We start from the raw sequence: 27,401 nt of genomic DNA, 5'->3' as shown, positions 1-27,401 counted from the left end.
GAGGGAAATTTATAGCTATACAAGCCTACCTCAAGAAACAAGAAAAGGGCTTCCCTGGTGGCACAGTGGTTGAGAGTCCGATGCAGGGGACACGGGTTCGTGCCCCGGTCCGGGAAGATCCCACATGCTGCGGAGCGGCTGGGCCCATGAGCCATGGCCGCTGAGCCTGCATGTCCGGAGCCTGTGCTCCGCAACGGAAGTGGCCACAACAGTGAGAGGCCCGCATACTGAAAAAAAAAAAAAAAAAAAGAAACAAGAAAAATCTCAAATAAACAATCTAACCTTTCAACTAAGGGAAGTAGAGAAAGAAGAACAAACAAAACCCAATGTTAGCAGAAGGAAAGAAATCACAAAGATCAGAGCAGAAATAAATGAAATACAAACAAAGAAAACAATAGCAAAGATCAATAAAACTAAAAGCTGGTTCTTGAAGAAGATAAACAAAATTGATAAACCATTAGCCAGACTCATCAAGAAAAAGAGGGAGAGAACTCAAATCAATAAAATTAGAAATGAAAAAGGAGAAGTTACAACAGACACTGTAGAAATACAAAGCATCCTAAGACTACTACAAGCAACACAATGCCAATAAAATGTACAACCAAGAAGAAATGGACAAATTCTTAGAAAGGTATAACCTTCCAAGACAGAACCAGGAAGAAATAGAACATATGAACAGACCAATCACAAGTAATGAAATTGAAACTGTGATTAAAAACTTCCAACAAACAAAAGTCCAGGACCAGATGGCTTCCCAGGTCAATTCTATCAAACATTTAGAGAAGAGCTAACACCCATCCTTCTCAAACTCTTCCAAAAAATTGCAGAGGAAGGAACACTTCCAAACTCATTCTATGAGGCTACAATCACCCTGATACCAAAACCAGACAAAGATACTACAAAAAAAGAAAATTACGGACCAATATCACTGATGAATATAGATGCAAAAATCCTCAACAAAATACTAGCAAACAGAATCCAACAACACATTAAAAGGATCATACACCACGATCAAGTGGGATTTATCCCAGGGATGCAAGGATTCTTCAATATATGCAAATCAAACAATGTGATACACCCTATTAACAAACTGAAGAAAAAAATCCATATGATCATCTCAATAGATGTAGAAAAAGCTTTTGACAAAATTCAACACCCATTTATGATGAAAGCTCTCCAGAAAGTGGGCACAGAGGGAACCTACCTCAATATAATAAAGGCCATATATGACAAACCCACAGCAAACTTCATTCTCAATGGTGAAAAACTGAAAGCATTTCCTCTAAGATCAGGAACAAGACAAGGATGTCCACTCTCACCACTGTTATTCAACAGTTTTGGAAGTCCTAGCCACGGCAATCAGAGAAGAAAAAGAGAGAAAAGGAATACAAATTGGAAAAGAAGAAGGAAAACTGTCACTGTTCACAGATGACATGATACTATAAATAGAGAATCCTAAAGATGCCACCAGAAAACTACTAGAGTTAATCAATGAATTTGGTAAAGTTGCAGGATACAAAATTAATGCACAAAAATCTCTTGCATTCCTATATACTAATGATGAAAAATCTGAGAGAGAAATTAAGGAAACACTCACATTTACCATTGCAACAAAAAGAATAAAATACCTAGGAATAAACCTACCTAGGGAGACAAAAAACCTGTATGCAGAAAACTATAAGACACTGATGAAAGAAATTAAAGATGATACCAACAGATGGAGAGATATACCATATTCTTGGATTGGAAGAATCAACATTGTGAAAACGCCTATACTACCCAAAGCAATCTACAAATTCAATGCAATCCCTATCAAATTACCAATGGCATTTTTTTTGTGTGTGTGTGGTATGCGGGCCTCTCACTGTTGTGGCCTCTCCGGTTGCGGAGCACAGGCTCCGGACGCACAGGCTCAGTGGCCATGGCTCACGGACCCAGCCACTCCGCGGCATGTGGGATCTTCCCAGACTGGGGCACGAACCCGTGTCCCCTGAATCGACAGGTGGACTCTCAACCACTGTGCCACCAGGGAAGCCCACCAATGGCATTTTTTACAGAACTAGAACAAAAAATCTTAAAATTTGTATGGAGAAACAAAAGACCCCGAATAGCCAAAGCAGTCTTGAGGGAAAAAAGCAGAGCTGGAGGAATCAGACTCCCTGACTTCAGACTATACTACAAAGCTACAGTAATCAAATCAATATGGTACTGGCACAAAAACAGAAATATGGAACAAGATAGAAAGCCCAGAGATAAACCCACGCACCTATGATCAGCTAATCTATGAGAAAGGAGGCAAGGGTACATAATGGAGAAAAGACAGTCTCTTCAATAAGTGGTGCTGGGAAAACTGGACAGCTACATGTAAAAGAATGAAATTAGAACACTCCCTAACACCATACACAAAAAAAACCCAAAATGTATTAGAGACCTAAATGTAAGACTGGACAGTATAAAACTCGCAGAGGAAAACATAGGAAGGACACTCTTTGACAGAAATCACAGCAAGATCTTTTTTGATCCACCTCCTAGAGTAATGGAAATAAAAACAAAAAGAAACAAATGAGACCTAATGAAACTTCAAAGCTTTTGCACAGCAAAGGAAACCATAAAAAAGACGAAAAGACAACCCTCAGAATGGGAGAAAATATTTGCAAATGAATCAACGGACAAAGGATTAATCTGCAAAATATATAAACAGCTCATGAAGCTCAACATTAAAAAAACAAGCAACCCAATCCAAAAATGGGCTGAAGAGCTAAATAGACATTTCTGCAAAGAAGACATATAGATGGCCAAGAAGCACATGAAAAGCTGCTCAATATCACTAATTATTAGAGAAATGCAAATCAAAACTACAATGAGGTCACCTCACACCAGTTAGAATGGGCATCATCAGAAAATCTACAAACAACAAATACTGGAGAAGGTGTGGAGAAAAGGGAACCCTCTTACACTGTTGGTGGGAATGTAAATTGATATAGCCACTACGGAGAACAGTATGGAGGCTCCTTAAAAAACTAAAGATAGAATTACCATATAATCCAGCAAGCCCACTTTTGGGCATATACCCAGAGAAAACCATAATTCAAAAAGACACATGCACCGCAATGTTCATTGCAGCATTATTTACAATAGCTAGGTCATGGAAGCAACCTAAATGCCCATCGACAGACGAATGGATACAGAAGATGTGGTACATATATACAATGGAATATTACTCAGCCATAAAAAGGAACGAAATTGGGTTATTTGTTGAGATGTGGATGGATCTAGAGACTGTCATACAGAGTGAAGTCAGAAAGAGAAAAACCAATATCGTATGTTAATGCATGTATTTGGAACCTAGAAAAATGGTACAGATGAACCAGTTTGCAGGGCAGAAATTGAGACACAGATGTAGAGAATAAACGTATGGACACCAAGGGGGGAAAGTGGTGGGGGGTGGGGGTGGGGGTGTGATGAATTGGGCAATTGGGATTGACATGTATACACTGATGTGTATAAAATTGATGACTAATAAGAACCTGCTGTATAAAAAATAAAATAAAATTCTGAAAAAAAAGAAACTAAATGTGATCATAAATATAATCTACTAATTTGCTGATTATTAATTCATTCACTCATTCAGTTCACATCTAGTGAGCATCCTTCATACTCTGTGCCTGGTACTATACTTGGCGTGGGGATGCAAAGATGATCAAGACCATCTCTAACCTCAAAGTGCTCACAAATTTGTGAAAGACAAACACATGTAAACAGGGAACTGGTATACAATGACAGAAGAGAAATTTTCACAAGAGACAAGGGACGCATAAAGGTACATGAAGCACAATGTAATTTTGTATCTCTGCTATTAAGTCTTGACCTAGATCAGCTAAAAACTATATTTATGTGGTTTTGGGAAATATTTGTGTATTTACACACAAAGCCTTCAAGAAGTAAATGCTAACGTTCACAGTAGAATGGATAATTGGCCATGAACTCCAATTCTGTTTTGTGTGCCTACTCCCAAGACTAATGAGGTTATTAGTTTATTTAAGAGAGCATTCTTCCTTGATTAGTGCCATCTATTGTAATGGGTAAATAAAATGTATTTGAATTGTCATAAGCCTTGATTGCTATGGACCAAAGCCAGTGTTATTAGACAGAAAGTGACACATATAAAAATAAATACTGCACAGGGTCCTAGTTTGATTTGGAAATAAAAGGTTATCCCATTATCCATCAAAAATAGTGGAAGGAAGTAAAATTGAAGTCTTCCAATGAGTACTTCGATAATTGACTAAAATAATAAGCATAACAAATATGGGGTTGATTTTGCTATCCATATTTTCACTGAGGCCAGGGGTGAGGTGAAAGGGCCCCAAACATTAGACACCAGCATGTCAATTCCTAGGGTTAGGAGCTAAAGTCACATGGGCCACATGGGAGTAGGTTTTGCTAGGTGTAAAATGTTTATTCCAAGGCATGTTCCTTTTCTCACTCACTCTGGGGGTGATAAATGTGTATTTGTGAGGCAGACCATGGTTAGGAGTAGATCTGTGTTAAATCAAAAAACTGACCCCTATGTCATTCTGTTGTAAAATAGAAATAATTTACAAAGACTTTAAATATACTCCAATGTCTCTAACAAATCTCAGGTCAGGCAGAAAAAAATGCATTAGGTTGACTTATAAAGTATTTAGGTAACTTTAACAACATGTACCTGGAATGATAAAATTTATCAGTTTAATTCCTACTATCATAAAAATTCTGAATACTTGTTTTTAACTTGGTTGCCCATAGCTTGTAAATGAGTTACATCACGTTTTGGCCCATAAATTCAACACATCTAATCCATAATTAGTTAGACATTAATTTTTTTTTTATTAAGGTCACTCTGAATTTAAGAATAGTAACAGGGGCCTCCCTGGTGGTGCAGTGGTTGAGAGTCCGCCTACCGATGCAGGGGACACGGGTTTGTGCCCCGGTCTGGGAAGATCCCACATGCCACGGAGCGGCTGGGCCCATGAGCCATGGCCGCTGAGCCTACGTGTCCGGAGCCTGTGCTCCGCAGCGGGAGAGTCCACAGCAGTGAGAGGCCGGCGTACCGCAAAAAAACCCAAAAAAGAATAGTAACAAACTTTTAATGTATCCTCACAAATGACAAAGTAACCAATTAAATGGATGTTATAATTAAATAATCACAAAACTAAACTGTACATTATCCCATAACTCAAAATTACTAGTTCAAAACTATCCTCTCTGATTGACGGGAATCTCTCACTGAAGATTGAAAAGAAGTCTTCTCTTAGGACAGTCACAAAGCACTTTTCGATGGAAGCTTTCCCTCTGTCTGTCAGTGTGCTTTCTTTTTAGCAGGAGGGAAGAAACAAAGACTGGAAGAAAAGACTATAAAGGAAAGATGCTTTTAATGGCTCTAAAATAAACTCTAAATAAATAGGCTCTAAAGTAAAAGTACCAATAGTTAGTTTTCATTCATTTTCCCATATCACTGAAACCAACAAGTATGAACACGGATCAGCAATGAGAACTTTTACTCAGATTGGCTTAAACATTAAACCACATTGGATATCAAGGTAGACTCTGAGATTACAATGGTTTGACTGTATATGACTCAAGTGGTAAAGAAAGTATAAAGTGGGTTATTGTATTTACTGGGCACTACTTACATCCTGCTAAACTAAGACTAAGGACGGTTTAAGAACTCTACACCAGAAAGAACCTGCATTCTCCGGTGGCTATAACCGCTCATATGGAAGTGTAAGGCTCCTTCTTATTAACCTCTTCTTTTGATTATATTTTTCAATGGAAAAGAAAGAGTTAAAATGAGCATAGGTGTAACTAATTTACATATTAATAGCTTCTCAAAGTGTAGTTTTATTGTGTGAAACAAATGAAAATAAATTCCCACAGAATTCCTACCCTCCTAACCTAAGCCCCCCACCCCCTGTCCCTGGGAATAGTTACTATAGACCCTTCCTATCACTAAAAACTCTATTACAATGACACTTTTCATTTGCACCAGACAGAAATGAGCTAACAAGCATGATGCAAGAGCTTATCTGCTCAAACATTTAAACATTTCTATTACTTTGCAGAATTACTGTTACTGAGATTCCCAATCCTTCCAAAGACCATTTCCTACGTTACACGTCCTACATAATGAATACATGCCCCTTGTAAATAACCCTCTTGAGTTAACTGACCTTACTTTTACTTAAATTCTACCTACAGTTCTGGAAAATAAATTTAATATAAAAGAAGTTACACTTCTTTTACATCTTAAATATACTTTATTTTATATCTCATATTTTAAATTTGTATTTGTGTATTTACTGTTGTTCCCCTCACCTCCATAACTTCTGTTTCTTAGGGGAGGACGTCTAGTTGGTGGAATTTTCATAACCACACCAAGCTCCATGCTCTCTGAAACCATATAAAAACTGTTCTGCATCAGGTAATATCAAATAAGAATCCTCAAGTGACACATTCCCTCTACTTATTATCACCCTGATGTAAGATGTCTTCAGTAATTTTTGTCTTGGATTTAAAAGGCAGTTCTCTGTAAGCCTTCTACATTATGTGTTTGGGAAACAGTACAGCATTCCTTTCTTCCTCTTAGTTGCCCATTACTGAACATGGGCAAAGGCTTCCAATAAGACATTATTCTAAACCTGAAACAAAGAAGATATCTAAATAACTGCAAAATGATAGAGTAATTACATTCCCTAGTATTTCCCCCAAACCATCATTTTCTAAGTCTGCTTCTATGAAAAAGAAGCTCGTCGCAAAGATACGGGGTGAGGAGAAGCAACACACAGAGAAAAAGAGGTTAAAACATTCAAATGCAAAACTGCTGGGTGCAACCATAACAAAGCGTGTGCCTTCAAGAGAACATTCGAGAGGTAGTCGGGGTGGTATTAACATATTCTAAGTACTCCAAACAACTAGCCTGGTCATTAATTTAATTTTCATATCCGTCAAAGTAGGACGTTGCCCCCCCAATTCGCACCCCCTATCGCTTTCCACTATTCGTTTCAGCATTTTAATAGACACACACTTGCCTCCCACCAGCGCGTACGGTGTCCGGTTTAAATAGGCTTAATTATCTCTATCCTTAGCTTGTCCTGGAATTATGTCTAAAACTCAGTCCTGGTAGCTTTTAGAATTAGAAATCTAATTGGAAAGTGCTGTTAGTTTGGCGACTCCAAAACCTCTTTTCAAAATTTAGTTTGATCTTCCAACTATCTTTCCAACACATCAAAGGTAAACAGTCCAACTTAGTATATAGTTCCTTTGAGTCTGCATTGTAAACACTGATACGGACGTGCTGCCGAACGTGAAAAAGTTTCTGAGCTCCCTGCTGAGCCGAAGTGAAAAAGACAGGGTCTATCAAAATAAACAGCCTAATTAATCCAAAACCTGCATCTCCAAAAGGGTCCCTTTCCCTTTCCACTTGGTTTGTGGTGAGTTAAAGAAGCCCTCTCCAACTTTTTACATCCCGATGAAGTTATCGAGGTCAGGAAGCCCCTCACTTTTAAGGCATCCAAGCCCAACTCGGAGAAACAAACGGGAAGCCAGGGGGCCAGTGAGAAGAGGTCCCCAGCCCCTCGCTCCTGCCCTTTCCAAGATCCCCGCGCTTCGGCCAGACCCTCCAGCCTGCGCGTTCTCCTAGAAGATGTCTCATTACATAATCCCCTTTCCTTAGAGTCACCCACAGAGTCACGGGGGCTCAGGCGGTCCCCTGTCTCCCACTCCGCCCTTAGGAAGCTCGGCTGAGTGCACCCGGGGAGAGGCGGCCGGCTGTCCCGACTCGCCCGGCGCCGCGACCCGGACCCAAGCCCCCTCTCCTCACCCACGCGGGGCGGGGCCGCGCCTCCACCGCACGACCCCCGGGTCCCCGCTCAGACCCGGGTCCCCATCCCCCAGGGGGTCCCCCGTCACAGTCGCTGTTCCAGCCCCTCTCGGGGTCCCCCAACACACCTGCTGTCCCAAGTCCTCTCGGGGTCCCCTTGCCGCTAAGAGCCGCTGTCCTTGCCCATTTCAGGGTCCCCTCCCTTGAGAAGCACTGTCTTGGCTCCTCTGGGGGTGCCCCTTCAGACCCACTGTTCCAGCACTTCTGGGGGTCCCCTCCCTTCACACCCGCTCTGTCCCAAGTCCTCTCGGGGTCCCCCTCTCAGACCCGCGGGGCCGGCCCCTCTGGGGATCTCTCCGCAGTCCAGACTGTCAAACCCACTCCCGGAACTCCCCTCACTCGGGTCCTCGCCGGCCCCACTGCGCCCTGGGTCCCCTCGCCCCGACTCACTCTGTCACCTCCCCGCGCCCCGGTGTTCTCACCTCAGACCTGCTGTCACCACTCCGGGCCCGGCGTCGCCGCCGCCGCTTCCTCTCCCACACTTGTTACCGAGTCGCTCTTCTGCCGCTTGTTCCCCGGTGGATCCCCGGGTCCAGTCGTTGAGTGTCGGGTCCGGCCGCGCGGAACCTCCGCCCGCGGTCTACGCGTCGGGTCCCACTCTCTCTCACGCAGGTCCCCACAGCCGCCGCCGCCACCACCGGGAGCCACACGGACCCTCCCGCGACCGCCGCTGCTGCTGTCCGAGGTGCGGCTCCTAGCCAGGGGTGGCCAATCGCACCCGATTGCGCCGAGCGCGCTCCGCCCCGCCGTCCCAGCCCGCCCGCCCCCTGCCCCCGACCACGCCCCCAGCCAGGCTCCGATAGGCTCTCTACTGACCTTCCCTGATCGCAGGGCGCAGACCTGGGGCCGGATATAGGTACTTGATTGGAGGTGCCTGGGAAGCCGAGCTGTCGATGGCGCCCGAAGATTGGCGAAGTTGAAGGTGGGCGGTGCGGGACGGGGCAGGGTTTCCTCAGATGCGGAAGAGCTTGCAACTTCAGTTATCCACTGGCCCGCCTCGGGTGCGGTCCGCCTTGTTTGTGCTGAGTTGGGGTCAAAGTTCATGGCACTCTTCACTGAGCCTTTACTTTTCTTGGGAGACTCCCAGAGGCCGAGGCCCTCTGGGACTCCCTGGGACCACCATGTTAGAGCCTTTGAGGCCCCCATTCCCCCGTTAGACCTGGCACAGCTTTCTAAGTAATTCTGCCATAAATTAATAATGGCATTTATTTACTCAGGACTTGTAAATTTTCTGGATTTAAAGTCTTTTATATCTTTGGCAAGGGAGTTGCCCTTACTTGCACTGCCTTCAACAGACGTTAGTTTGATGCTGTTGGGGGAAAAAATCTATATACTAGATGCATACTCAGCACAATTAGGCATTCAACACTGACGGGGCACATTTTGATAGGTACAAGGACAAAGCTTAAGAAATACTCACTTTGTGGGTTATGATAATCATTTTGACAAGTAGGAACAGGAACTGTGTGGTAGGGGAACCCTTGTTAGCTTTAGCAAGGCTTCAGTAAGCCTGTTCAGCATATTCTTTTTCAGGGCCACAGGAGATGATTTTAATGATTTGGTGGGAACTAATGGCCAAAGTATAATGAACTTTGACCCAAGTGCAACTCGTGATAACCAGAGACCCATCTTGACCCAAGCTGCAAGATGGAGGTTGCCAGGGGTGAAAGTGCCTGGTGTTACCTCAGAGCCATTCTTTATATATTTTTTGTAAAACTGGATATGTTGATTAAATCAATACTGGAAACTGAAAACTGCTACCTTCACCCCTAAATCCTAAAGTTTATGAACTTTGTGAAGACATTGTTTCACTTCAGGAACACAGTGTGTTCCTAAGCATTGTCAGATGTATACAGGACTTAGCTCTTAGAAAACTTTCCATCATTAACTCTTTTTTGTTTTAACTCCTGCTAACAAAATTTGTGTTCTAAACACTATTCATGTTTTTCCTAGTGTTTTAAAATCATACCCATTCCAATTAAGATGCTCCCCTTTAAGATTTGAGTGTTAGGGTATGTAGAGAGGGCCTGTAGAAGAGTGCTGGGAGTACTTCCTCTAAAATGAATTTGGATGTAGATGTCTCCCGAGCGATGTGACTGAGTGCCATTTTGGGAAGGGATGTAGAGAGATTTCAAGGTGGTAAAAAGGGAACTTGGCTTTAAGGGAACTTGATTTTTACAGACTGTCCAAAATCATATTAGACAACTATAAAAGTTGGGTAAGACTACAGTCATGAGAGAATTTTTTTGACTAGGTACTCCTCCTTTACTGAGTGTTTATGCTACCAGTTGCAACATGGACAGAAGAAATGGGATAGATTATCACAACGCAAGTATTCAGTTCTGTCTAGTCATATAAAAAAATGCATGATCATTAACGTATGTTATTTGCAGCCAAGAAGACAAAATGTGGGACTTCCCTGGTGGCGCAGTGGATAAGACTCCACGCTCACAATGGAGGGGGCCCGGGTTCGATCCCTAGTCAGGGAACTAGATCCCACGTGCATGCTGCAACTAAGAGTTCACATGCCACAACTAAGGAGCCCATGTGCCGCAACTAAGACCCTGTGCAACCAAATAAATAAATAAATATTTTTTAAAAAGAAGACAAAATGTAAGCAAGACAAAAATGCCAGTGTCTTGAAAGAAAACCAATTAGCAATGATATCAACTCTTTTTTAAAAAATTCGATAAATCATTGTATTGATGAACTCTAATTTTTAAAATGTTGGTGCTTGGTTTGGTCTATGATTATTGCTATTGATGGAAACACAAGTTGGTCAAGATAGTCAATTACAAATAATTTAGATGTGACCTAACAGCATAAAGAAAGAAAATGACTTCATCCTTTGGACAAGAGACAGCTTTGAAATTCTAGTTTAAATGTTGACAGTGGACCTACAGGGAGCCATGAGAATGCCTCTTATTTAGCATTGCAGCATTCCATTCTGAAAATTCTTGAGTTTTGTTGGGAGGAAGAATCCCTCACAAGTACAGGCAAGATTTTAATTACAACAAGGTAGAAAATAAGAAATGTTAAAATAAATGGGATGAGAATATATTTTTTCACTTTGAGGAGACTCTGTGGGGGCCAATTCAGAGATAAATTTGGTCACAAAGGATCTGAGAATCAGAATACTGGGTTCCAGTCTGGCTTTTACATCTGTGTTCAAGTTTACTGCTTGTATGTTACTTTTTTTTTCTATGGAGACTTGGGTGCAACGTAAAGAGTAGGGTTACTTTGGACAAACCATTAACCATCTCTGGGCCCTTTTATGCCTTTTCTTGCTACACACACCAAGACAAAGGACATCCTCAATTTGTTCATTAAGCAAAGCTTATAACACCGTGTCCCCTTCTACTCAGAGGTAATCACACAAATTAATTCATGCAGATATTCAACTCTCTTGTTTTCCAAGTTACCAGCTAGCACCTTCCTTTCCTGAGCCTAATTAACTTTCTGCTGGCATATGTTCCACTTGCTCAGTTGAGAGTTGGTTAGCAAGTTATTGGATTGGGGAAAACCACCTTTTAAAAAATTTATATTCTGAGAAATATGAGGCAGCTGTACTGTAGAGGACCTGGGTCTGAGAGTCTAAACAAGACAGCCTGGACGCTTTTTTTTTTTTTTTTTAAGGCAATTGACAGCTCTTTTCTTATCTGTAAAATCGGGATAACACCGTATTGAACAAACCTACACAAAAAGAAAGGTCTCCCACCGACTGGGAAAATACAGTTTTGCTGACCCCAAGATGGAATATTAGCATCCTCGTTTTTATTTTAGTTCTTAATAAAGCGCTAATCAGTCGGGGGGGAGCCACGCTCCTTTTCTTCGGGATGATCACGCGAACTCTAAATGTCTAGGTTTCCCGACCTATAAATGGGATGGTTCATGCCGTTCACCTGTTTAAATTAAAGAGACCACCTCCACCTGCCAAGAGCCCTTCAAATCTTCTGCCTCCCAAGTTCCTAAAAAAAAAAATCTTTAGTTTTGGCTCCAGGCGGCGCCTAGCGGCTGTTTTCGGAAGTGGCCTCTGAGCTTCGGGGTCCTTGCCGCGGTTGGGCCTACCCAAGGATTTGCCTAACTCCAGAGAGCCTGTCTCCGCCTTTCTCCACTACCCGTTGAGGATTTTAAAGACGGCGATGAAGGAGATGGGGTTAAGACGAAGGGGGCGTCAGGCGGCCTCTCCACTCCCTCTAGGATAGCGAAGTCAGGCGGTCCTCGGGCAGCTCCCGACCCGGAAGTCGCCGCCGGCGCGAGGCCCCCGTTGCCGAGAGCGAGCGCGCGGGGCGGAGCTTGGCGAAGACAGGGAAGGGATAGCCGGGGCTCCGGCTCTTCGAGTTGGCTGCTCCTTCGGGCGCTGCTACGCGGACGTGAAGTCCGCAGGGCGGGTGGCCCTATCCTGGGTGGCACGCTCAGCTGCGGGCCGAGGCGACATGAGTGCTGCGGGGCTGTTAGCTCCAGCTCCGGCCCCGGCTGGCGCGCCGCCGGCTCCGGAGTACTACCCCGAGGAGGACGAAGAGCTGGAGAGCGCCGAGGACGACGAGCGCAGCTGCCGGGGCCGCGAGTCGGACGAAGGTACGTTTTCCCGCGGGCCGGGCAACCCCGGGCGGGGATGGGGCTGCCTGGGAGAGGGGCGGGGCGACCTCTGGGGTTTGGGGGCGGCTGAAGGGGCCGCCGGGAGGAGCGCGGCTCCCGGAAGTTATCCCGACAGGTGCTGTGGAAGACGAAGCCCTGAGGACGTTGTATTCCTACAGTTATGCGGAGAAGGGCCTTAAGAAGCTGTGCTCAGAGCTGTAGGTCCCTTTAAGATTTCTGCCCCTCTTCCCTCAGCTGTCTCTAAACCTCAGGTCTTCACTGGTTGGAATGAGAAAGCCATTCATTGGGTCCACGGAGTACTCCTCTCTTTTTAGTTCCTGAGAGGCTCAGGGCAAAGCCCGGTTTAGCTTTCTAGTTACACAAGGTGCCTCTCTCCCCCTACCCCGGGGAAATGCTTAAGTCAGCCCTACTTTGGGCAGTGCGGGACAGGTTGGTTAAAAGTACGAGACCTGGAACCAGGCAAATCGAATTAGGTGTAAATTTGGCTCACTGAACCCAGCTTAATATTAGACAATTTATAATACTTAGGTTTCCGAGCCCCAGTTTCCCCAACTGCAGTGAGGCTGTCAGTAGTACCTACTTCCTAGCGTAGGTGCGAGGATAAAATGAGATACAGGCGTAAAGCACGTGGCTTGGTCCTTGGTCGAATACTCAGTTTTCAACATTGGGGAAACAGGCACAGGGTCGGGGTGGGGCGGGAGATAGGGATTTGCTTAATGGTCCTCAGGTGTTGTGTTTTCAGTTCCATACTCTTTACATTATGATTACTGCCTCTGAGAGCCTGGCTTTTCAAACTGGGCTTTATAAGCTTGGTAAGTTTGAGGAACACTGTGGAGTGGAGGAAGGAGCTGGCTGCAGGAGGAGAAAGATGAGGAAACACGAAAGGGCAAGAGAGAAGAAAGAGGAGATAAAAAGAGACGAACATATGGGTGAACAAAATAGGGCCGTGGAGCAAAAGCTAGACCAGCTGTTTGGAATCAGGAGTATGTTTTATTCATCTCAGTTCCCCAAGTGCCAAGTACTGTGGCTGGCTGGCACGTGACTGTTCTGGGTAGGCTTCTTCACTGGAGGAGGGGAAAGGTAGGTGGAGGATTGAGTCTGCAACAACCTTTAAAACGTCAGCTGTATGTGAAGATACAAAATTGAAGAAACTAATTACAATCTGGTTAAACTACATTTGAAGACAAGGCTTAACCAGAGAATTTGAATGTGAATCACTTGTACTGCTTTTAATGCCCACAAGGGGGAGCAGTGAAGCAAAAATTGATTTTTGTTCCCCCCCCTCAAGTAGGGCTGTTGAAGTTAGGTAGACACTCCAGCCGTTTGCTTATTCTAAAAACAGTGTTTACGTAGAGAATGGACTTGAGGACACGGGGAGGGGGAAGGGTAAGCTGGGACGAAGTGAGAGAGTGGCATGGACATATACACACGACCAAATGTAAAACAGATAGCTAGTGGGAAGCAGCCGCATAGCACAGGGAGATCAGCTCAGTGCTTTGTGACCACCTAGAGGGGTGGGATAGGGAGGGTGGGAGGGAGACGCAAGAGGGAGGGGATATGGGGATATATGTATATGTATAGCTGATTCACTTTGTTATACAGCAGAAACTAACACAACATTGTAAAGCAGTTATACTACAATAAAGATGTTAAAAAATTAAAAAGAATGTTTAAAGTGTTCTGAAACAGTTTCTGTTTGATCTTCTTGTCTTGTTCCCTCTCCCTTTGAAAATATTTCGGTTATTAGAGTTCCTTTAGTTGTTTTGGATTCTCCTTTGTATATATGTATATATAATGTAAAATCTTTTAGGGGTTCAAACTGTTATTTACCAGAAGAGAATGTACATATTAGGTTGCTTTGGAGTAGTGAGCAGGGCTTGCTGCCTGTAGTTTTCCAGTCTTAACACCCACATATCCTTTAACTGAACCGCCAGCGTTGTTTCTGCTGAAGTCGCAGCCTTGACTGTGACCACCTGTGTCTGATGCACTCTGTTCTCTGGCTGCACTTCAGATAAAGGCAGGCTCTTTGGATAAATGTGGCTGTGTACAAGTTGTAAATGGCGTTTTCTTTTCTGAAGTAATTGGATGTAATATTTTTCATCGATGGCTTCACGCAGGCCTGCATTGAGTAGAAATTCATTTTATAGAAGTTTGTGAAGTGTCACTGTGTCAGGTGATACCAACTCTACGAATTACAATTTTAACAAATCTTCTTCCCTGATTTTTTACACAGACACTGAGGATGCTAGTGAAACTGACCTGGCAAAGCATGATGAAGAAGACTATGTAGAGATGAAGGAACAGTGAGTGTGGTTTTTACATTTCTTCTTTGGAATACAGGATCGACAAGGGCATCTTTAATAGTGATTTCGTATGAATGGTTTTCACATAGTGCTTCCAAAGACCATGCATATGTGTGCAATTTCCCCTCTTTAAATTTGTCACATTTAATCACTCTTCCTGTGATAAGAATCTTTTGAGGGAAAGCTAGAAAGAACCTGGAGGGAAATGTTCCCGGGAAATAAGGCCATGTAACAGGAGAGAACCCTTGCCTTTTTTTTTTTTTTTTCAATGTGAAGACCACTGCCCAGAGGGGGCACAGCTCCTTGGTTCTCGGTGGGCATGAGCCCACCGAGCACTGACTACAAGCTGGACGGCGATGCCCGGAGAGCTCAGGGAGACCAGGATTGGAGAGCAGGGCTCCTGACTCCTCCAGCGCCCTTTCCCCTTACCCGCATCCACACCCAAGCCTCCAGCAGAGCTACACCTCAGAGAAACTAAAACCACTCCCTTTGATCGGAAACTTATGGGCAAGACAGTATAACAGAGATCTGATAAGTGTTTGTGGAATGTATTTTGAGGATCTTGATTCGGTTTTTTAAATTCTTTACCATCAAACTGGATGATCCACATCCCTTTCCTTATAGAATGTTTTCCATATACACGAATGTTTTGTGACCATCCTCTGGATTCTGTCATCCTTTTCAAGCTTTGGAATCCAAAGGGGAAGCTCAGCTAGATCTGACCAGTGCCAAATAAAGGATTGCTTTAATAATTGAAGTCATTTTTCTCACAGCTTCAGCCCTAAAACTGTGCTGGCTTTTTATTTTACTTGTACTCTCTCCAGGCTTCTTACTGACTTACCTGGACCCATTTGAGATGTATTTTTACATACCTATTCCTTTTCCAAATCTGAATTTTGTTGTTTACTTCTTTTTTTTTTTTTTGCAGTACGCGGGCCTCTCACTGTTGTGGCCTCTCCTCTTGCGGAGCACAGGCTCCGGACATGCAGGCTCAGTGGCCATGGCTCATGGGCCCAGCCGCTCCATGGCATGTGGGATCTTCCCAGACTAGGGCACGAACCCGTGTCCCCTGCATCGGCAGGCGGACTCTCAACCACTGTGCCACCAGGGAAGCCCTGTTGTTTACCTCTTGAATCTGTTAATACTCTCTTTCAAAGACCAACTAAGAATTCAAAGGCGTAGTCTGGCACACTCACTGTGGTGGAAAATTAAATATGGAAAATTAAACACCATTTCCCCCCTCTGGGCAGTGGTCTTCACGTTAAAAAAAAAAATTAAATATTGGGTTCCAAATATTGACTTCTTGTGTGCAGCTTACTCACCCTTTCCCTCTCCTATACTTGGTGTGTTTAAGTGAACGTACCCCTTAATATTTGATGGTGTAGAAAATAATTTTGATTAAAACTGAATGCCCGGGCCTCCCTGGTGGCGCAGTGGTTGAGAGTCCGCCTGCCGATGCAGGGGACACGGGTTCGTGCCCCGGTCTGGGAAGATCCCACATGCCGCGGAGCGGCTGGGCCCGTGAGCCATGGCCGCTGAGCCTGCGTGGCCAGAGCCTGTGCTCCGCAACGGGAGAGGCCACAACAGTGAGAGGCCCACGTACCGCAAAAAAAAAAAAAAAAAAAAAAAAAAAAAAAAACTGAATGCCCTTTGTGATTCAAGATGAGCATTGAAAGCATCAGCATTCTCCCTAAAAGAATCAGGCCTGGAGACTTCCCTGGCGGTCCAGTGGTTAAGACTCCAGTCTTCCAATGTAGGGGACGCAGGTTCCATCCCTTGTCAGGGAAATAAGATCCCACATGCTGCACAGCGCAGCCAAAACAAAAAACAAAAAAGGCCTTCCGTGTAATTCTCAGATTCTGCCTACTCTTCCTCAGCCTGTAGACAGGCAGGTTGTGTTTGCAGCCCTTACTGGAGTAATCGAGAGGCTGTCGTGCCTGTTACCTGTTGGACGGGTTGCAAGTCCTGTTTCTGTCACTGTGAAATTGGGGATGTTTTTCTGGTAGAAGCAAAAATATTGCTGAAATGTGACTGACGTGTGAAATCCACCATTCAGACAGACTTACCAGGGTATATAATTGCCTATAATCCATTCAGCGTGAGTGGGGAGAAAACATGCCAGGTTCTTTTGCTTTGTGTGTACTGTGTGTTCTTATCCCACTGGGGCTGCAAATAAATCCTGCATTTTAACTTTTGTTACTGAATTGCTGTCATTTCTCTGATCATAAAAGAGAAGTGTTTTTTAAAAATGACGTGAAGGTTTATTAACTTAGTGCTTACACAGCAGTGCTATCTATATAGAAAAATGTGCTGGAGGCGTAGTCTTACTCCTTTGGAACTTATGATCTGATTGTAGAGCTGATATGAGAGCTGCATTTAATGCTTTTTACGTTTTCATGTGTATGTCACGCTTCTGAATCCCCAAGAAAATGGCATCACACTTCCAATCTTTCTGTGTGTGTTCTTGCCTAACTGTGTTTATCATTGTCATTTATTTGTTTAAACTTGCATGTCTTCGTATTCGTAGATTTTAGACTGATTCTCTAAAGGTGAGAGAACACCGGAGAATCTACAAAGCTGGGATACCATTCAAACCACAGAATCCTTGTCCCTTTCTGATCCCTTTAGCTGTGGGCACATTTTAAACCACCAGCAGACTTCAGGTTTCTCTCTCCCTAAGGGACATTAATGACACTTCCATAAAAGCCCAGGTAATTTCTGCATGTAGATTATTATTGAATTGGGTATTGGATGTTTTTGTCTCTGAGTGTGGCTTTCCTTTTTTTTTTTTTTTTTACAGGATGTATCAGGATAAACTGGCTTCTCTCAAGAGACAGTTGCAACAACTGCAAGAAGGTTGGTGTGTGATTTCATCCTTCTTTTCTAAACATACTTCCTCATATCACACACCTTTGAGATCTGTGTATTTCACTTCTCAGTGAAGTGGGAGTGATTTAAAATTTGGTCTGGCTGATTTTAGCAGTCAGTAAAGTGGCAATTTTCAGACTTTTTTGAAATCTCAGTTAAGGCCTTCTGCAGAGCAAGAACTGGAAGCCGCCATGCCTAAAGCTGGCTGTTTTTAGGAGAGATGCTCTTACCAAGGATAAATGTAATTGTACTGTTCTTTCTTTTTTTTTTTTTTTTTTTTTTTTTTTTTTTTTTTTCGGTATGCGGGCCTCTCACTGTTGTGGCCTCTCCCGTTGCGGAGCACAGGCTCCGGATGCGCAGGCCCAGCGGCCATGGCTCACGGGCCCAGCCGCTCCGCGGCATATGGGATCCTCCCAGACCGGGGCACGAACCCGTATCCCCTGCATCGGCAGGCGGACTCTCAACCACTGCGCCACCAGGGAGGCCCTGTACTGTTCTTTCTAAACGGAATGCTAACGAGCGGTGGGTCTATCTCACCGTGTTTTCTCTTTTTACTTTGTAAACTGCAAGTGGGTTGTGTCTTGTTGAAGGCCGTTTGCTGCCAGAGGCAGTTCAGCACTGGGTAAAGAGCACAGGCTCTCCATTCCTTCAAGGCGGGCTTGAATCCCACCTGCACTGCTTTCTAGAAATTTGACCTTGGGCACTTCACTGTCTCTTGCTTAATTTGTCTTCTAATCTGTGAAATGAAGAAAGTAGAGGCAGGTGAGATTGTGTGTGAGGGGCGACCAGCACCGCCGGGCAGCCGGTGACAGCCCAGCGTCGGTGGCTGCTGTCAGTAGCTCTTCGGCTTGCTTCTGTGGGGTCCCTGGCACTGAAACTGCTTCCCCATGAGGTACTTCCATTGCTTGGAGCAGCCCATCTTATACTGATTTCTCCTTCATAGTGAAACATGTTCCCGTGACTTGCGATCACACACCTTTGTTTTAGTTTTTCTTCCCATGGTAATGGAAGTATTGCCAGAGAAAGAAGTACGTCCCACTCTAGCAGGTCTGTAAGGTGTGCCCGGCAGGGTTGAGTGGGGGATTTTGAAAAAGATGCCATTAATATAGCCCACTGGGGACTTCCCTGGTGGCGCAGTGGTTAAGAATCCGCCTGCCAATGCAGGGGACATGGGGTCGAGCCCTGGTCCGGGAAGATCCCACATGCCGCAAAGCAGCTAAGCCCGTGCGCCACAACTACTGAGCCTGCACTCTAGATCCCACGAGCCACAACTACTGAGCCTGTGCTCCACAACAAGAGAAGCCACCGCAACGCGAAACCTGCGCACCACAATGAAGAGTAGTTCCTGCTCGCCTCAACTAGAGAAAGCCCGCGCACAGCAACGAAGACCCAATGCAGCCAAAAATAAATAAATTAATTAATAATAAAAAATATGTATATATAGCCCACTGAAGCATTGTCATCCGAAAGCACTTCCCACGCTAATTGGGACCCTCATTATTAGCTGCTCAGGGAAGAGCCATTTGGTCAGATGCTGTACTGAGTTTTCCAGTAATGTCACTAGCCACACACGACTATTTAAATTTAATTAAATTAACAATTCAGTTCCTGGCTTGCACTAGCCCCATTTCCCGTGCTCATAGCCACATGTGACTTGGGGCTGTCATACTGGACAGGGCAAAATAGACCATTTCCACCGTTGCACAGCAAGTTCTACTAGATGGCATTGGTCTAGACCTTACTGAAGGAGACTGAGCTTTTTCCAGGAAGGGGAGGCCCACAGACCGAAACTGTAGCAGCCCGTGATGAGAGTCATTGGTGGGTGGGTGCAGCTTTCTTCTACTCACTTGCTAGAGAGTCTTAAAGCCACTGGTTGGGGTTTCTGCTCTGCATCTTGCTTGGGAACCAAGTTACCTCTACTCACGGGTGCCTTTCCATGGTGTGTGTTTTACTCTAATGTTATTTAAAACATTCACTGTCGGTGCTTGAATACCAAAATGTAGAGCAGTTTGATCTTCATAGTAACTATTTTGTAAATCTCCATCAGGTACGTTACAGGAATATCAGAAGAGGATGAAAAAGCTCGACCAGCAGTACAGAGAGAGGCTGCGCAACGCAGGTGAGGCCCGCTCTTAACCGGATCAAATTTTCCTCCTTTGGCTGATCATCGACTGGGACGTAACATGGCCAGAAGAGCCATTCTCTAAAACGTGTTTCAGCTATCCCATTGTGGGGCGAGTTTTGGGGAAGAGAGACTCCAAAGCTGCACTTGTGTAGGACTGTTCATCTTCTTCCCCATGAGTGGCCTTAGGCTGCTGTCCTTTCACTTTCTGATCCATTGACTTTCCAGCTTTCTATGGATGGAACCCTTCTTTGTTTCCTTCAGTGAGTAGATGCCCGTGTCCATCAAGGCACAGAAAAGGAGCTGCAGGGTAGGGGGTGCCGGGAAGGTGGGCGATAGAGCTGCTGTGGCGACCCAGCACCCCTCTCCCCGCCCCACTCTAAGTTCCTGAGGCATCTCGTCAGGCATCTTTAAAATCCTCAGCCTTCTTCCTGGAGCCCCCTTTCAGCGGGGAAAGTGGGTGGTGCTTTGGAGGCTGAGGTCCCAGGTTGAGGGCTTCCTCCCATCCCTTAAGGGTTTAAGCCTTTTAGCACGCCTCTGCTCTTGGAGCCTCAGTTTCCCCATTTGGAGACAGCGCTGCTCATATCTCGTGGAACTGGTTTGAGTTGTAAGGAGGGAAAGAAAATTGATGTGAGCCATTTCCCTTAAGCGAGAACTGCAGGGTGAGTGTTGATTTGTCTTTCTGAATTCTACTCTCAATCCTGTGCTCTGTGTCTTTCATAAACATCCCCGCCACCCCTGCCCCCAGGTGAAAATGCAGAGGGGCTCCTGAATCAGTCACACCTTGAGCTTCAAAAAGCACATTCCGTGCGGAGCTGATCCGCCTGCTCTTGTTGTGTCTGGCGTCTGGCTGCTTTGAAACAGCCGCCACCAGCTCCGAGTGCTACGTGTCGCTTGACTTGCTGGTGCAGAAGTGAAGTCTCCAAATGGCGCAGGCTTCAGATATCTGGCCCGTTCACGCCGGTACTGCAGCAGTCAGGAGTGAGTGTGTTGGGCTGGGTGCACTTGGGCTCGTGTGCCTCACGCTTGCCGGTGCCAAGGTGATGAGGATTTCTGGGGGTTAGAAAATAGTGAGTGGCCGTTCCGTTTTCCTCAATTTTCTCATTCAACAGTTGATGGATGTCTAGATTCTTCATCTCGAGTTCTTGAAACTCTCAAGATTTTATGTGTGACTGTGCATATGTGCTCTTTTATGGGGGGATGGATCCATAGGATCCTTCGGGTCTGCAAAGGAGGCCGTGGTCAGATGGGAACAGCACCCCCTCGAGTTGCCGCTCCACCAATAGTCGTTGTGGACCGTTTGCCGCAGCTCAGATGTCACCCAGAAAAGAAGCTGTGGACCTGTTTGGTTCCACATGCTCAGTGTGCACAGGACCTCTGGCTCGTACTGATTTCGCCAGGGCAGTGTGGTTCCTGCTCGCTTTCACCCTTGGGCAGCGCTGCCAGAGCGTGTTCTGTTCAGGGTCAGATTTTAACTAGACACGCATGCTTCTCGCATCCTACCCCTTCACATATATCAACAGCTTACTGACGGAAACGTTTTCTCCTTGCAGCATGTTTTCAGAAAGCAATTACTGCTTCTAAATGAATCCTAACGTCACTGTCTAGAAAGGTGGCATAGCCTGGTGAATCTAATTGCATGTTTTATCTCTTTCAGAACTCTTCCTCCAGCTGGAAGTAAGTACCACGGGTCTTCTGTGCTTGCAGGCTCATCCTGAGACTGGAATCTTGCTCTCCCAACCGATCCGATGGCCTTTCCTTCCATTACCACGTAGACAGCTGGGAAGCCCCCTGGAAGCCTCCGTCAGTGTTCTGTTTGACTGAAGGACATTTGGTCTCAGTTCAGAAATTCCATCTATTCGTTTGTTGGTTGGGCAGCTTCTGCTTATCACAGAGGGGTCAGGGGATACTCACACTTGACCACTTTCTTGTCGATGCTTATCTCACGTTAAAGCCATTTGGGAGTATGTCTGAATTACAGTGGCCTAATAGTTTGTTATATTGGTCCTCAAAGCAGCCTGGTCTCTGAATTGGCTCCGTTTTACAGCTGAAACCCTGGTTGGGTTGGAAAGATGGATGAAGATCTTTCACTCAGCAGACCTCTGAGTGCTGGTTGCGTGGGAGGTGCGGCACTACAGGCAGAGATGAGGGCTGGAATCTGGGGTAGTGTGCTTGCTCCCGGGAGGCTGGTGTGGGGCACAGCTGCGTTATGAGAGATGGTGTTAGGACTGAAGTCAGTGCAACACACGTGGCCACAGCCCAGGGGGTCACAGGGTCCACAGCCGTAGCCCACCAGGAGCCCCATTGTTCTTCACTTAATGCAACAGTGAGATTTGGAAAATGGATGCGTACGCGTTTATTTTACTCAGTATAATTTCAGGGTTTGGGTACCTCGGGGTTCAGGCACCTAAGAAGTGATCCTGTCCTCTCATTGGCCTTTATCTTGCTGTAAGCGTCAAAAAAAAAAAAAAAAAAAATAGAGTGACTCAGGTCGTCTTGACTTGGTATCCTGTAACTATTTTAAATATAGATATTTCATCTGGAACGTACTATTTTCCTTTGAAATTGTGTCTTCAGAAGGGTTTATTTACTGTTTTTGAGAAACTTACATTCTGTTTTCACATACAATCCATAAAATATAAGATGTGGAAGAGAGGAAATAGATCTGAGTCATGAGTGAGGTATGCACATAAAAACCAGAAGTGTAGTTCAGTTTCACGCATTCGTTGGAAAACTGGCTCCCAGACACCCTGTTTCTGAAAGTTGGTGTGTTGACTGCAGCTGTTTCTCTTCTTTCTAGTAAACGTATTTCCTCTGTGCTTGTGCTCAGAGCCAGGCTTTGTGTTGGAGCCCTGGCTGCCAGGGTCATGTAGCCCCAGCCTGTGTTTCTCTTTTGCTCAGACTGAACAAGTGGAAAGAAATTACATCAAAGAAAAGAAGGCGGCAGTGAAGGAATTTGAAGACAAGAAGGTTGAGCTGAAAGAGAACCTGATTGCCGAGCTAGAAGAAAAGAAGAAAATGATTGAAAATGAAAAGCTAACGATGGAACTGACTGGAGGTATGAAAGCACCACAGAGCAGGGTCCCGGGAGACCCGAGGGGGACCCTGGGGGGAGGGCGGTGCTCCGGTGCCGACTCCTGTTGGTTCCTCAGCAGAGCAGAGTGAGCTGAAAGGAGGGTGGGCTTCCACACAGTGGGTCAGAGTTCTAGCTCTGTCTTGTATTGGCTGTGTGACTTTAGTCAAGCCACTTAACCCCTCTGAGCCAATTTCCCCCTCTATAAAATGGGGCTGATCATATCTTATCTCACAAGACTGTGGTTAGAAATACGAGTGCCTAGTACAGGGCCCTGTACATAACAGATGCTGGGTAAATTAAAGGGTAGATCTTTATTAGTGACCGCAACTTCAGGCTTATGCTTTACTTAATGTAATTCCTGGGTCGGCTGCCACTCCTATCTTGGTTATATTCACAAATTACCCTGGTCCCTCTGTGGTGGTAGGAATCCCTCTGCTTGTTTTTTTCGTTCTACCTTCATTATGGAAAAAGCATTGTCTTCCTTTGACCCGGGTGTGAGAACAGAGGCTTTGGCTGTGTCATCTCTGCTGTCAGATCCCTTCGCCCCAGGTGTTACTGTGAACATTTCAGAAAGAGTTGTTACCATTTCAGCAGGGATAGCTAAACTGAACTGTTCTCTTGTAAAGGCAGGCAAGTGACGTTAGACTTGAAGCCAGTCCCTCCCTGCCCTTCTAGGATTCAGTCATCCGCATATGGGAACTCAGCAGGTTGTAGGCAAGTTTAGGGAGAGGCAATATGGGCTGCCTCTTCTGTTGCCATATGTAGACCAACAACGCTGAGAAAGATACAGGATGGGAATTGGCTTGAATTGGCTATTTTGGAACTCGGCAAAATTTCTTTCCATCAGCAAATATCGCAAGGCACGTCAGTGGTGAGTTTGTCACTTGGGTATGTAAGTGACATGCCTTCCGCACACCCCAAAATTTCACTTTTATAATCATGTTCAGAAGGTCCTGGGATTCTGGCATGTCTGATTTTTGTCTGGGTCCTTAAGAAATACATTGTTGTTATGTAAGTCCTTGGGGCTGACCTTGAAACTAAAAGTAACAGTTAAGAGCTGTATTTCCCCTTTGGTATTTCTGGTGCTGTTAGCTAACATGGCCCTCCCATTGACACAAACTTCTAGCTCCAGTCCCCACGATACACCGATGATCGTGTGGTTGTGTCTAAAGTAGGGGTCTGACTCTTGAAAAATCTCTCTTCTGATATACCGTCCTCATTGAAAGACTTGACAAAAGGAATGAATTCCTTGCAGACCACTGACAGTGGCTCAGAAATGTGTTTTGGTGAGAATGGATGCTGAAACAGCATCTTCAGAACAGCGCCGTCTTATTCTTGTTGAACCGTTTTTTTAATTAAACTGCAAGCACATTGGTGCCTTGTCCGGTCCCAGTCGGCATGCCTGTTTCCTGACCTGCACACCATCTTCTCCGACGGTGGCTCCGGCTGGCATTGACGCCTCATCGCTCTCCGTTAGAGCCGCCAGATGCTCAGAGCCTTCATTAGGCTGGTGGGAAATATTGTCAGTTTAGAGCTGCTCCCTTTCCATCTGCAGGGAAGGCTGTCATCACCTCACCTGTGATTTGGCAGCCTCATTATTGACAAGCGATAGACGTTGTTTGGCCAGGCAGCTTTACAGCTGGAATCTTAACGGGGACAGTAGGCATCCTCAGTGACTTGAGCGGCCAGACCTGCCAGGGTAGAAAAGACAAATAGATGGAGGGAAGTCATTTGTGATGCAGTAAAGTAGATTACAGAAGCGCTTAAAGCTAGCCATGGACATTAAAGGTACCGACGCCCTTCCTCAAGCCGTTTGGTACCCTTGGTATGGAAAGCACGGCCAAGGTAATGATGGAGCGTCTAAAGAGAAGGCACTGGAGCTGGGAGGGTAATGAGCGCTTGCACAGACGGCGCTGTTACGGTGTCGACTTAAAGGCCTGCTCTCCTTCCTCTCACCGAGTGACGGATTTCATTCTGTGGATTGATGCCCGGTATCAGTGTTGCCTGGCTCTGCCCAGAAAACATACCTCCTAAAATCTCCTCCTCCAGTTCAACATGAAGATCTCTTGAAAAACAAAGTGGACTACGAGGCCGATGAGACGCTTAAACCAGATAACGCATTGGAAACAGGCATACCCAGTGACCTGCTCTGTCCAAACGGGATTCCCGCCTTTCCAGCCATCTGTGGGGATTGGTGGGACGGTCTCTTCACCACCTGAACCACTGGTGGAGAACCTGGGACAGCTGGGTTGTGCAGGCAGAAAGGTGTACTGCCGGCAGAGGAACTGGGATGGATTATAGGTTGGTGATTCCCCCACCTCGAATGCGTGTGTGAGTCAGCCGGGGGTCTTGATAAAATGCAGATTCTGGTTCAGGGGGTCTGGGGTGGAGCCAGTGATCCTGCATTTCTAACCACCTCTCTGGGGCTGGTAATGCTGTTGGTCAGACCACACTTGGAGTAGTGAGGTTATAGGTAGAATTACCTGAGGGTGACTTTTCTCTGCAGTTGAGGCCACGGTTCTCAGTAAACCCAGTAATCAATGAGAGCTTCATGAGCTGGAAAACGTGGGGCACTCGATCATTTTTAGTTCATGTGTCCTCTTACCTCACGCCAGCCACCTTTTCTCCTTTCTGCCAACCGCCCACTAACTGCCACTTCATCTTTTTTAAGTTCTTGCCTCACCAGGGGCATCTTTCAACCTTCAGGCCCCTGTGGAAGTTATTCACAACCTCAGTAAAACCTGTGAGGTTCCTTTAGAAGATACTGGATTCAGGGGACTTCCCTGGTGGCGCAGTGGTTAAGAATCTGCCTGCCAGTGCAGGGGACATGGGTTCGAGCCCTGGTCCAGGAAGATCCCACATGCCGCAGAGCAACGAATCCCGTGCACCCCTTGGGAGTGCTACTGAGCCTGCGCTCTAAAGCCCACGAGCCACAACTACTGAAGCCCGCGTGCCTGGAGCCCGTGCTCCGCAACAAGAGAAGCCACCGCAATGAGAAGCCTGCTCACCGCAATGAAGAGTAGCCCCCGCTCGCTGCAACTAGAGATAGCCCGCGCACAGCAACGAAGACCCAACACAGCCAAAAATAAATAAGTAAATAGTTTAAAAAAAAAAGATGTTACTGGATTCATAGCGGGAGGCATGAGTAATGATAATATAAAAACACTACAGCTGCCGCTGAAGGCTGACAGATGTGGATGAATCCCAGCCCAGATGTGAACTTGGTTCTGCGGTGGAGTTTTGTCATTTGGCAAGGACACGATAGATCCCGTTGTGGAGGTTTGGTGTAGAGGTGAGAGGAGATGGTGCCCCGAGTGGCTGGCACGCAGAGTGCGCGCTAAGGGCCGGGGAAGCTGTGACCTCATTCAGCTCCTGAGACTCCTGTGACGACTTGGCGGGGCAGGCGTGCAGGAACGGAGCCATTTGCTCCAGCGCCCCAGTGAGGTGGTGCTTAAGCCAGACTTGGGCCCCAAGCGTGTTCTCTTAACCACCGCATTATACACGCTCTAAATCCTGTGGACTCGTGGTCCAAGTGCTTCACAGGATGAGGTTGATAGGGAGGTCTCTGTCCTCGAGGAGCTCATGTCCTCTTAGTTACAAGACTGACACGGTTTCTGTGCTTTCCCCAGTGTGAGGTAGTTTTGAGAGAGGGGGATCCTAAATAAATGAAGGTAAAGATGTGTCAAGCTGGTTTTCACTGATTGTAAAACTTCAAGAGGCACATGTGGTTGTAGTGATACAGGAGCAGATTCACCGGAACAGGTGCCCGTGAGCAGGGGAGTCAAGAAGAGGCCCCGCACAAATGTCAGGGGAGGGAGGATGGAAGAGGGGACCTGGATTTGGGGTGGGGTGGGCTTGTCTCCAGGACGTTCCTTCTTGATGATGTTGTTGTGGAATCCAGGCCATTGAACGGGGTTGAGGATGCAGAGTGGTGGGCCTTGATCAGTTCACTCTTGAAATGCACCCCTGTGTTACGGGCAGCTGTGGCCTAATGGAAATTGGTCCCTTCGTTGCTACCCTGGTTTGGCCCCCGATGACCTAACCGTGATTTTTATCCCCCCCCCACCCCCCACTTCAGGCCCCTATTTGTGGTCACCATGCAGCCTGGATTTGTGATATTGCCATTAGAGTGGAGTGTCCTGGGGTTAGAGTGGAGTGTCCTGGGGTTTGGTCCGGGTCTTCAGTCTAGCCCCATGGCTCGCTGCCCCTGGTTTGGGGGTAATTGCCCATCTGCTGCAGTGTCGGCTCTGCCGAGGCTTTTCTGTCACGTTCTTACTTAAAAGGATGTTCCTTTGAATCCCTGCAACTAATTTTTTTTTTCAGTAGCTAAACAAGTGTGAGTTTGTTTTCATGGTGCAAGTATGTTAAAGTGAAGTTAAAGTGAAGCTTTTACTGCATCTGTGCCCTGTAGGCGGGTGGGCTATTGGAGTGAATGACTCTGCCTTGAGAAGTGCTGAGCCAAAAGCCAGCCAGTTCCCCACAGTTGTGTGTTAATTGCAGGTAATCAGCGTT

General features: G+C 45.8%; 2 protein-coding genes across 4 annotated transcripts in view; one reads left to right on the top strand and one right to left on the bottom strand.

The window, feature by feature from the left end:
• The window catches only part of TAOK3 (TAO kinase 3), a 188,499-nt gene extending 179,888 nt beyond the window's left edge, over positions 1–8,611 (bottom strand). For both annotated transcript variants that reach the window (XM_082640815.1, XM_082640814.1), the window contains exon 1: positions 8,344–8,611. The gene's annotated coding sequence lies outside the window, so the exon portion shown is untranslated. The remainder of the gene's footprint in view (positions 1–8,343) is intronic.
• Positions 8,612–12,194: 3,583 nt separating this feature from the next.
• SUDS3 (SDS3 homolog, SIN3A corepressor complex component) overlaps positions 12,195–27,401 on the top strand; it is a 41,808-nt gene continuing 26,601 nt past the window's right edge. The window contains exons 1-6 of one of the 2 annotated variants that reach the window (XM_082640374.1): positions 12,195–12,499; positions 14,754–14,823; positions 17,624–17,679; positions 19,739–19,810; positions 21,471–21,490; positions 22,715–22,871. In XM_082640374.1, the coding sequence (XP_082496500.1) occupies positions 12,358–12,499; positions 14,754–14,823; positions 17,624–17,679; positions 19,739–19,810; positions 21,471–21,490; positions 22,715–22,871 (517 nt within the window). In that variant the 5' untranslated portion in view covers positions 12,195–12,357. Of the gene's footprint in view, positions 12,500–14,753; positions 14,824–17,476; positions 17,535–17,623; positions 17,680–19,738; positions 19,811–21,470; positions 21,491–22,714; positions 22,872–27,401 lie in introns of those variants that run through there. The other variant, XM_082640373.1, reaches the window with a different exon arrangement.

The sequence above is a fragment of the Mesoplodon mirus genome (genome assembly GCF_964341445.2).
Source record: "Mesoplodon mirus genome assembly, chromosome: 13".
NCBI lineage: Eukaryota > Metazoa > Chordata > Mammalia > Artiodactyla > Ziphiidae > Mesoplodon > Mesoplodon mirus.
Note: the sequence above shows the minus strand (reverse complement) of the source record. Positions and strands in the feature narration are given on the sequence as shown.